We start from the raw sequence: 12786 nt of genomic DNA, 5'->3' as shown, positions 1-12786 counted from the left end.
AAATAAGTCCGACAACAGGCTTATATCAGGTCAGAAACCAACCCGGGAAGCGTACAGATGTGGGTATTCCTGAATCGAGATAAAAGAGCAGCCCAAGATTAATTTTATATAGTGTTGAGCATTCCGATACCGCAAGTATCGGGTATCGGCCGATACTTGCTGTATCGGAATTCTGATACCGACTTCCGATATTTTTTCAATATCGGAAGTCGGCATCGGAATCGGAAGTTCAAAGTTGATTGACAGCCGAAATGACGTCATCATGATGCGCGGTGTGTGCGCATCATGATGCGCCGTCATTTCGGGCCTTCCGGGGGGCTGTGCCGGCCTGCCGGGGGGCTGTGTGGACTGCCCGGGGTCTGTACCGGCCTGCCGGGGGGCTGTGCCGGCCTGCCGGTGGTCTGTGCACCCTGTGGGGGTCTGTACCGGCCTGCCGGGGGGCTGTGCCGGCCTGCCGGGGGGCTGTGCTGATGTCCGGGGGTCTGTGCAAGCATCGTCCGATGGGACTACAAGTCCCATCTGGTGATGCCTGCTACCATGACAGTGATTGACACATTAGCCAATGATGGGACAGTAGTAGTCCCATCATCCGGCTAATGTGTTAAATGTTAAAAAAAAAAAAAAAAAAAAAAAAAATACTACATACATACTACATACATACTACATGCATGCTACATACATACTACATGCTACATACATACCACATATATACTACATGCATGCTACATACATATTACATGCTACATACATACTACATATATACTACATGCATGCTACATACATACTACATGCTACATACATACTACATATATACTACATGCATGCTACATACATACTGCATGCTACATACATACTACATGCTACATACATACCACATATATACTACATACATACTACATGCATGCTACATGCTACATACATACCACATACATACTACATACATACTACATACATACTACATGCATGCTACATGCTACATACATAACACATATATACTACATGCATGCTACATACATACTACATGCTACATACATACCACATACATACTACATACATACTACATGCATGCTACATACATACTACATGCTACATACATACTACATATATACTACATACATACTACATGCATGCTACATACATACCACATATATACTACATACATACTACATGCATGCTACATACATAGACATACAGTACATATAACATAGAGTAACATACTTACCAATACTTGTCACATTGTTCCCCGAAGCCATTGTCTTTTACGGAATAAATATTAACATAACAAACCACAAAAATACTCACCCACGATCCGAAGCAGTCCACGAGTGTGTCCCACGACGATCTTGGGTAGAGAACTGCAGCATCAGCTGATGCTGCCGTTCTCTACGGGCTGCAGGAATCCAATGACGGAAGGTAGGTATCCTTCCGCACTGTATTCCTCCGCCACTTAAAAAAAAAAAGTCCCTAGTCTCACTTTATGCCATTGCTGCATGGGAAATTCCCACACAGCAATGGCATAAAGTGAGACTAGGGACTTTTTTTTTTTAAGTGGCGGAGGAATACAGTGCGGAAGGATACCTACCTTCCGTCATTGGATTCCTGCAGCCCGTAGAGAACGGCAGCATCAGCTGATGCTGCAGTTCTCTACCCAAGATCGTCGTGGGACACACTCGTGGACTGCTTCGGATCGTGGGTGAGTATTTTTGTGGTTTGTTATGTTAATATTTATTCCGTAAAAGACAATGGCTTCGGGGAACAATGTGACAAGTATTGGTAAGTATGTTACTCTATGTTATATGTACTGTATGTCTATGTATGTATTGTATGAATGTATTGTATGTAGCATATATGTAGTATGTATGTAGTATATATGTGGTATGTATGTAGCATGTAGTATGTATGTAGTATGTATGTAGCATGCAGTATGTATGTAGCATGCATGTAGTATATATGTAGTATGTATGTAGCATGCATGTAGTATATATGTAGTATGTATGTAGCATGTAGTATATATGTAGTATGCATGTAGTATATATGTAGTATGAATGTAGCATGTATGTAGTATGTAGTATGAATGTAGCATGTATGTAGTATGCATGTAGCATGTAGTATATATGTAGTATGTATGTTACATGTAGTATGCATGTTGTATGTATGTAGCATGTATGTAGCATGTAATTTTTTTTTTTTTATTTTTTTTTTTACATTCAACACATTAGCCGGATGATGGGACTACTACTGTCCCATCATTGGCTAATGTGTCAATCACTGTCATGGTAGCAGGCATCGCCCGATGGGACTTGTAGTCCCATCGGACGATGCCTGCACAGACCCCCGAAGCCTGCACAGACCACCGGCAGGCCGGCACAGCCCCCCGGAGCCTGCACAGACCACCGGCAGGCCGGCACAGCCCCCCGGGGCCTGCACAGCCCCCGGCAGGCCGGCACAGCCCCCCGGCAGGCCGGCACAGCCCACCGGAGCCTGCACAGACCACCGGCAGGCCGGCACAGCCCCCCAGCAGGCCGGCACAGACCACCGGAGCCTGCACAGACCCCCTGGCAGGCCGGCACAGCCCCCCGAAAGGCCCGTACAGACCCCAGAGAGGCTGTACAAGGCAAAAACAGGGTTTTTCTTATTCCGATACCGGAAGTCCCATAGACTTGAATGGGACTTCCGGTATCGGAATCGGCGATACCGATACTTTTTTTTAAGATCGGCCGATCCATTCCGATCCGATACTTTGAAGTATCGGACGGTATCGCTCAACTCTAATTTTATATTTAACCCCTTCATGACAGCCTATTTTAACCTTAATGACCTGGCCATTTTTTCAATTCTGACCAGTGTCCCTTTATGAGGTAACTCAGGAATGCTTCAATGGATCCTAGCGAGTCTGAGAAATTTTTTGTGACATATTGGGCTTCATGTTAGTGGTAACCTTAGGTCAATAATTTTTGCATTTATTTGTGAAAAAATCAGAAATTTGGCAAAAATTTTGAAAATTTTGCAATTTTCAAAATTTGAATTTTTATTCTGTTAAACCAGAGAGTTATGTGACACAAAAGAGTTAATAAATAACATTTTCCCCGTGTCTACTTTACATCAGCACAATTTTGGAAACTTTTTTTTTTGTTAGGAAGTTATAAGGGTTAAAAGTTGACCAGCAATTTCTCATTTTTACAACATAATTTACAAAACCATTTTTTTTAGGGACCACCTCACATTTGAAGTCAGTTTGAAGGGTCTATATGGCTGAAAATACCCAAAAGTGACACCATTCTAAAAACTGCACCCCTCAAGCTGATCAAAACCACATTCAAGAAGTTTATTAACCCTTCAGGTGTTTCACAGCAGCAGAAGCAACATGGAAGGAAAAAATGAACATTTCACTTTTTAGTCACAAAAATGATCTTTAAGCAACAATTTTTTTTTACTTTCTCAAGGGTAAAAGGAGAAAGTGGACCCCAAAAGTTGTTGTGCAATTTGTCCTGAGTACGCTGAAACCCCATATGTGGGGGGAACCACTGTTTAGGTGCACGGCAGGACTCGGAAGGGAAGGAGCGCCATTTGACTTTTTGAATGGGAAATTAGCTCCAATCGTTAGTGGACACCATGACGCGTATGGAGAGCCCCTGTGTGCCTAAACATTGGTGCTCCCCCCACAAGTGACCAGATTTTGGAAACTAGACCCCCCCAAGGAACGTATCTAGATGTGTGGTGAGCACTCTGAACCCCCAAGTGCTTCACAGAAGTTTATAACACAGAGCTGTGAAAATAAAAATCATTTTTTTCCTCAAAAAATCATTTTTTAGCACGCAATTTTTTATTTTCACAAGGGTAACAAGAGAAATTGGACCCCAAAAGCTGTTGTCCAGTTCGTTCCGAGTAAGCTGGCACCCCATATGTGGGGGGCGCACGGCAGGGCTTGGAAGGGAAGGAGCACCATTTGAATTTTTGAACGCAAAATTGGCTGGAATCAATGGTGGCACCATGTCGCATATGGAGACCCCCTGATGTACCTAAATAGTTGAAACCCCTCAATTCTAACTCAGCCCTAACCCTAACACACCCCTAATTCTAATCACAACCCTAACACTAAGCACAAGCCTAACCCTAATCCCAACCCCAACACACCCCTAACCCTAATCTTAACCCTAATTCCAACTCTAACCCTTGTTCCAACCCCAACCCTAATTCCAACCCCAACCCTAATTCCAACCCCAACCCTAATTCCAACCCTAACCCTAGTTCCAACCCTAACCCTAACTCCAACCCTAACCCTTATTCTAACCCTAACCCTAACCCTAATGGAAAAATAAAAATAAATATATTTCTTTATTTCACTATTTATCCCTACCTATGGGGGTGATATTTATTTATTCACTTTTTTTATTTTGATCATTGTCATAGGGTTTATCACAGTGATCAAAATGTACCTGGAATGAATGAATGAATCTGCCGGCTATTTTGGAAGATGGCGGCGCCCATGCAGGATGGAGGATGGACACTGGGACTCAGGAAGTACCGAAGGGTGGGGCAGGGGGGATCGGAAGGTGGGGGGGAGCGGAGGGCAGGGGAGGGGGAGCAAATACTGACGACGGCAGCAAATTGCTGCAGTTAGTCATGGGGGGATCAGATCGTGGTCTCCAGCCATGGCCAATGTTATTTCAGCATCAGCCATGACTGGATTGTAATATTTAACCAAATTTAATTGGTGAAATATTACAATTGCTCTGATTGGCTGTTGAAAATAAAACAGCCAATCAGAGCGATGGTAGCCATGGGGGGGCAAAGCCACCCCCCCTGGGGTGAAGTACAAAGCCCCCTGTACCTGTGGGTCAGGTGACCTTTCATTAACCCCAGTCACCCGACCCACAGTAGGGCAATCAATTCATGGCACAGCATATGTGTCATAGGTCGGATTGGCACCGACTTTCATGACGCATATGCTGTGTCAAAGGTCAGGAAGGGGGCCAAAAAAGCGCACTAGAAATATACATGTATATATCTACAAGAACAATATACAGGTATACAGTCACAAGTGTAGTGCAAGGATAGGTTATAGATAGGTTGCAATTGCTGTGTTACGTAGCATGTGACCACAGGGAGGCGCTGGTGGATCACAGGTCCGAATCTTAGTTATGTGGTTCCCTTGGCTGCATCAGCTAACGGGTCCTCCTGCCAGTAGAAAACTAAGTCCAAAATGAGGGACTGCCTTATATCTCCAAGGCTGTTCCCTCCCAAACTCTGTTGCCGCCCCTGGGCTGGGCTGCCTCTCTCCTCCCAAGTCTGAGAATAAGATTTTCTGTCCAGAATCATGGATGGCCCATAACTTTGTGCCCAAAGCTCTCCCACACAAACTATTATCTCGATCCCACCGCGCTGCCACCAATCTGTTAGGGATCTCACACCTTGGATCAGGCACATACTAAACTGTACAACACATTCATTTTCAAGCTAATTATAGCTGAAAAAAAACACCGAGTATTTTTAGGAAAATATGAACAATTTTATTGAAATATATTAAAATTACATCAATAAACAGAGTTTCCCAATAAGCAGGCATATAACACGGGGTAAACCCAGAAATAAATAATCCAATAGATGTCACAATTTTATACGGCTATAAAAAATTACTACCATCTTGCAAGTGTCCCAATAGAATATATTGCATTATAATGATAACCTATCGATTGCAGATATTTCATTTCATAACTTAGGCTCACTGCAAATCAACGTACTAAGTGCTTGTAGTGCAAAAGGGCTAGATAATATAAATTAGGCTCATTATTAACTACAAAAATACAACCTGTGTGTCCATTTCAGAATTCATTGCTAGCAATACATGCAATACTACCTGGATACTATGTATGTAAAAAACACTGCATATAAAGTTTTTGTGTTACACTATTTGTGCATGACGAGAACCTAAACTAAATCCTATAAAAGGAGCATGGCACCGTACTTACATCTAGCCGTGTACACTAGGATTCCCCTGGCCTGCCTCCTCAACGTGCGTTTCACCGCTTCTTCCTCAGGAGGCGTGGCCTTCATCAGCCCCGGTGTCAGTATTTATAGAAAAATGATGTCCAATTGCATATAAGCAATCAGAAACCTGGTTACTTAACGGCGCATGCGTAGACTCAGGACCGTCATCAATCTGGGCTTTTTCCCTTGCGCTCGTGGAACGCAAGCGGCTCGGTGCTGCTAGGCAACCGAAGTCGCTCACTATTCCCGTCGAGCGCTCAGAAGAATCCCTGACAGGTCCAGTTCTGGGCATGTGCACCTGACCTTTATTCACTAAAAATAATACAATTAAAATGCTACTACACAAGGTGCTGCTCTTTCTTCAACAACCTATCAAATGCGCTGCCACCAATCTGTTATAAGATGTAAAGTATGATTTTTTGTGCACCATTTGTACATAATAATTTTGCTAACACAGATAATATATAAAACCCATAGACTTGAAAGCAATTTTTTTCATGCGATCAATTTCATGTTATCTGAACTGCCTCATTTATAAACACTCTCTAAGTTTACACGACCACATTTTCAGACCAAGAGCTGTCAGTGAAAAAAACTGACAGCACTAAGAAACAATATGGGCGCTGTCAAAAGCCTTATGTGGATGGTCAACAATTATATATAAAACTAGCTGAAGAGCCCGGCATTGCCTGGGCATAGTAACCAACTGTGGTTAGTTATAACAAATTATAATGATTACATTGCACATAAAAACCGTGCATCTAATCCTATCCTGTGTGATACTGACTGCTGAGCTGTGTATCTAATCCTATTCTGTGTGATACTGTCTGCTGAGCCGTGTATCTAATCCTATTCTGTGTGATACTGTGTGCTGAGCTGCGTATCTAATCCTATCCTGTGTGATACTGACTGCTGAGCTGTGTATCTAATCCTCTCATAGATTGTAAGTTTGCGAGCAGGGCCTTCATTCCTCTTGGTATTTGTTATAATCTATGTGATTATTGTTATGCTGTAATGTCTATTGTCTGTACAAATCCCCTCTAAAATGTAAAGTGCTGCGGAATATGTCGGCGCTATAGCAATAAAATTTATTATTATTATATTATTATTATCCTGTGCGATACTGCCTGCTGAGACTGTGTCTAATCCTCTCCTGTGTGATACTGACTGCTGAGCTGTGTATCAAATCCTATCTTGTGTGATACTGACTGCTGAGCTATGTATCTAATCCTATCCTGTGTGATACTGGGCTCCCCCTGCAGTCTGTGTCAGAGGGTGGTCTGTGTTGGCACGGTAATAAATTGTGTTATTTCCAGCTTTACAGAAGGACGATAACACCATAGAAAAGATAAGAATAATAGGCCTCAGTTACCACAACTGTCTACAAAGAAAACTGTTGCTGATAGCAACCAATCACAGCTCATTTTTCATCTTTTAAACAGCTCTGGGACAGCGTGGCGAGTTTTGAGTGGCGACTTTTGTGTTTCGACTTTTATGTGGCGAGTTTGGTGTATGTGTGGTGAAATGTGTGCTGAGGGTGGTATATGTGTTGAATCACGTGGTAGTGTGTGGCGCATTTTGTGTGTGTGTTCATATCCCCGTGTGTGGTGAGTATCCCATGTCAGGGCCCCACCTTAGCAACTGTACGGTATATACTGTTTGGCGCCATCGCTCTCATTCTTTAAGTCCCCCTTGTTCACATCTGGCAGCTGTCAATTTGCCTCCAACACTTTTCCTTTCACTTTTTCCCCATTATGTAGATAAGGGCAAAATTGTTTGGTGAATTGGAATGTGCGGGGTTAAAATTTCGCCTCACAACATAGCCTATGACGCTATCGGGATCCAGACGTGTGACTGTGCAAAATTTTGTGGCTGTAGCTACGACGGTGCAGATGCCAATACATACATACACATTTTCCCCATTATGTAGATAGGGGCAAAATTGTTTGGTGAATTGGAACGCGCGGGGTTAAAATTTTGCCTCACAACATAGCCTATGACGCTCTCGGGGTCCAGGCGTGTGACTGTGCAAACTTTTGTGGCTGTAGCTACGACGGTGCAGATGCCAATACATACTCTTTTTCCCCACTATGTAGATAGGGGCAAAATTGTTTGGTGAATTGGAACGCGCGGGGTTAAAATTTCGCCTCACAACATAGCCTATGACGCTCTCGGGGTCCAGACGTGTGACTGTGCCAAATTTTAAGGCTGTAGCTGCGACGGTGCGGATGCTAATCCTGGACATACATACATACATACACACCCACATTGAGCTTTATATATTAGATGTCCTGGAGCTTCATTGTTACGTTACCTATCTAGTAAAAATGTTGTAAGAGTAATTATACTGTAAACTCACCACACTGCCCTCTGTCCTCCTCCTGTGCGGACAGAGCTCAAAAATGCTTTTGGTTTAATCTGGAACCTAACAGCTCTTCTGTCTTGTTTGTCCACAATTCACCTCCTCATGGAACCACCACAGTGCTGGACCAGCAAGTCCTCTAGATGAATGCTTGTTTCTCTGGAACTCGCGCACCAAAATGCAACATGGTGCGTTCGGCGCACGTCGGCGCACCCTCAAAAGGGCGCAGCGCACGCAAAATCCTACTAGCACACGGCCAGCACACGGTCTGCGCACCCTATGCTAAAGATAGGGTGTGCAGATCCCATGCAGCGATGTGCGATACTAGGCGGAGATGACCGGAGGGGGCGCGGCAGGGGTTGGGGCTTAGCAGCGCCGTGCGCTGCTGGCAAAAACGCCAGTCTGAAACTAGCCTTAGACTCTTTTTTTTCCTAAGTTCAACCAAATACATACATATATATATTTACATATATATATATACTGTATATATGCTAGATGGAGGCCCGATGCTATTGCATCGGAAGGGCAGTAATGTCACAATGGGGGCAGGCTTTGCAGCATTGAGAATCTCTCCCCCCATGTGCTCACCCACCTATCCACTCTCTCTTTCCCCATGTGCTGACTTCTCCCATCTGTGCTCTCTTCTTTGACCTGTCTACCCCATGTGCTATCCCTCTTGTCTGCTGTCTCTCTCCTTCTTGTGCTGTGTTCTCCCCTCATGTGCTGTCCCATTTGAGCTGTCTCCCCCCTGTGCTCTGTCTTTCTCACCCCTGTGTCTGACCATGTACAGAACATACCACAGCTCCTGGGAAGGGGAGGAAGCAAAAGACAATACTGACATTACAGCAGGCGATCGCAGAGGATACATTTTGTGAGGTAAAATATTGTTTAAAAACAGTCAGTGAATCCTCTGTGATCCCCTGCTGTTATGTCAGTATTGTCTTTTGCTTCCTCCCCTGCCCAGGAGATGTGGTATGTTCTGTACATGGTCAGACACAGACAATTTTTAAAATGAACCTTTGTTCGTGGGAAAACCCCTTTAATGTGACCGGTTTCCTCTGCCTGTAGACACATCACGCATCTGCTGCCGGGATCAGCCGAATAATTCACTGCACCTGCGTGGAATTCGCGAAGGCATAGTGCAACGGTGTTCCGCTGGTGGTACCGCGCAAGAGGCTGCGTGAGTGTGTGAGTCTGAGTCTGAATGTGAGTGTCTGAGTGTGACTGAGTCTGAGTGTGAATGTGAGAGTGTGAATGTGAGTGTGTGTGTTAGGCATCGGGTTCCTGCCTCTGCGCAGGAGGAATCTTGAGCCTTGCCTTCTGCGGTCTCCTAATCAGTCCTGGCCGCTGAAGAGGCTGCTCAGCAAAGACGACGTTCCTGGCTTCTTGAGCAAGGTCAGTGCTGTTGGTTCAGTTGCTGCTCCCATCTCAGGGTCAGCTATAGCAGCCTGCACTGGTCAGCAGCAAGCAGCTCCTGGGACTAAGTCCTTCTTTGGGGCTACTTAGCATGCCCGCGGGATGACCTCTCATTGGAGGTCACATGCTCAGGTCCTCAAGCAACTAGTGTGTGTGAGTGTCTGAGTGTGAATGTGAGTGTGAGTCTGTGAGTGTATGAATGTCAGAGTGAGTGTCAGAGTGTGAGTGTGAAAGTAGTGTGAGACTGAGTGTGTGAGTGAATGTGAGTGTGACTGTGTGAGTCTGAGTGTGTGTGTGTGTGTGACTGTGAGTGTGACTGAGTGTGAGTGAATGTGAGTGTGTGTGTGAGTACGAGTGTGTGAGTGTGTGTGGTGCATACGGTGTATATAGTGTGTGTGTGTGGTGCCACGGTGTTCCGCTGGTGGCACCGCACAAGAGAGTGTGAGAGGTGCGATGGTGTTCCGCTGGTGGTACCGCGCAATAGGTTGGTACCAGCAGCAGTTTCCATATTGAGACACCCATCACTTGGGTGTCCCAATATGGTGGTCGGTGAACTTCCTCTGCTTCGAATTCTGGGATACGGTGACATCTGGACAGAACTGGAAATGAAAACATTACAAGGCAATTGCATAAATAAATACAGCTCAAAAAATAAAGGGAATACTAAACAATGCAATGTATTGTTTAGTGTTCCCTTTATTTTGTTGAGCAGTATCTATCTATATATATATACTGTATATGTGTTTTAACTGACTAGTGTTAGGAGGCCAGACATGTTGTAAGCAGCTTCTTGGAGACCGCTCTATTAGTATTTATGTAGATTGTGGTCCATTTTTTTTATCAGAAATTTCTTGCATTACTGACCATTAAGGTAAATTATCATTTAGAACTTAGTGAAAATTGCATGAAAATATATTTTAGAATTACAAAAGCAGTTGATTTTTAGTTGATTTGTTGAGTTGATTTTGGTTTATAACATTACTAGCTGAAGAGCCCGGCGCTGCCCGGCCATAGTAACTAACTGTGGTTAGTTATAGCAAATTATAATTATCCTCCATCCCATAGTCCCGTGCCCATATACCCATCATACATATCCACGATCCCATAGGCCCGTGCCCATATACCCATCACACATCCTCCATCCCATAGTCCCATGCCCATATACCCATCATACATATTCGCCATCCCATAGTCGAGTGCCCATATACCCATCACACATCCTTCATCCCATAGTCCCATGCCCATGCCCATATACCCATCACACATCCTCCATCCCATAGTCCCATGCCCATATACCCATCATACATATCCGCCATCCCATAGTCCCGTGCCCATATACCCGTCATACATATCCGCCATCCTATAGTCCCGTGCCAATATACCTGTCATACATATCCTCCGTCCCATAGTCCAGTGCCCATATACCTATCACACATCCTCCATCCCATAGTCAAACATTATGACATCATAATGAGCGGTGGGGCTTGCAACCTATGATGACATCAGCGTCGCCATGGCAACCATTATGACATTATAATGAGGGGCGGGGCTTGATACGCGCACACTGTTTCCCCATTATGTAGATAGGGGCATTATAACATCATAATGAGGGGCGGGGCTTGATACACACACACTTTTTCCCCATTATGTAGATAGGGGTAAAATTGTTTGGTGAATTGGAACGCGCAGGGTTAAAATTTCGTCTCACAACATAACCTAGGACACTCTCGGGGTCCAGACATGTGACTGTGCCAAATTTTGCGGCTGTAGCTGCGACGGTGTGGTTGCCAATCCCGGACATACATACATACATACATACACACACTTGAGCTTTATACAGTATATTAGATGACCAAAGAGAACAGCGTAGCTAAGTGTTTCTAAATGAATTGTAGAGATCTTACTAACATTCATATTTCCAATGTTACTAATCATATTGCTTTTGCTTATTATATGCACCCAAGCATAACATAAACTAACTTATTTTCTGTTTTTCAGAGTTTTCCTGTTTGGGAAAAAGAAAATAAGATCTACTGTAAGCAAAATCTGGTAGATGGGACGGGGCCCAAGACTTACTGGACACGAGAGCTCTTAGGAGACGAACTGATATTGGTGAGGCAATATAATAATCTATATGTTTGATTATTTCTTATGAAGTTGGCGGGTTGTCCTGTCATAAAAAAGCAACAAAAAAAACTAGCCTAAAATGTTATAAAAAAAGACGACTTTACAAAGACTATTGAGGGACCAGGAAGGTGAGTATGGCTTCACTAAATTTGTTATAGCATTCTAAAATGTTCTTTTATTAATGGCTGGACAATGTCTTTACTTGTACAGCGACTACTGAATAACTTTTGAAATTCGAAGTACATCTAGAAATGATAATAAATTCGGAAACTAAATGCATACCAGGAAATAACTTGACCTCATAATTACACTGTGAATAAACTTTACATTTATTCTGAGTATTGGAAAGTACTTATGATTTTTTCTCTATTTAGATTAATATAAAGTGGATGTTATTATTAATAATAAAGTGGATGTTTATCCACTTTATTAACGAGCCTGGCACTTTGAACTATCTGCAGGGTTACACTTAGAAATATTACTTAGGTTGGTCCTCCTCAAACTTTAGATAGATTCCAAGTTTCTCTCTGTCCACCTCAATGGCCAGAGCCGGTAGTCATGGCCCATCCTCATTTACTTGTAACATGTGGGAGCGTAGAAGAGAAGTGGTTGCACAGCAACAACTCCAGTTATATTCAAGCGCTTTCTATCTTTATACTGTACTAGCTGAAGAACCTGGTGCTGCCCGGGCATAGTAACTAAATATGGTTAGTTGTAACAAATTATAATTATTATATCTATATATAAAGCTGAGTGTATGGCCCCGCCCACTCCGCATAGCCACATTCACTATAATATCCCACATCATCCCATCAGCCAGAGCCACTGGACTACTACCCCTAATATCCCACATCATCCCGTCAGCCAGAGCTACCAGACTACTACCCCTAATA

The 12786-nt window shown here is 43.6% G+C and overlaps 1 protein-coding gene across 1 annotated transcript in view; it reads left to right on the top strand.

The window, feature by feature from the left end:
* The window catches only part of CRABP1 (cellular retinoic acid binding protein 1), a 38518-nt gene extending 26610 nt beyond the window's left edge, over positions 1–11908 (top strand). The window contains exon 3 of the mRNA XM_073579178.1: positions 11765–11908. Coding sequence (XP_073435279.1) covers positions 11765–11908 — 144 coding nt within the window. The remainder of the gene's footprint in view (positions 1–11764) is intronic.
* The last annotated feature ends 878 nt before the right edge of the window (positions 11909–12786 follow it).

The sequence above is a fragment of the Dendrobates tinctorius genome, unplaced genomic scaffold (assembly GCF_039654945.1).
Source record: "Dendrobates tinctorius isolate UK_male_01 unplaced genomic scaffold, ASM3965494v1 ptg000062l, whole genome shotgun sequence".
In the NCBI taxonomy this organism is placed as follows: domain Eukaryota; kingdom Metazoa; phylum Chordata; class Amphibia; order Anura; family Dendrobatidae; genus Dendrobates; species Dendrobates tinctorius.
The sequence above is the reverse complement of the archived record's forward strand: the minus strand, read 5'-3'. Positions and strand labels throughout refer to the sequence as shown.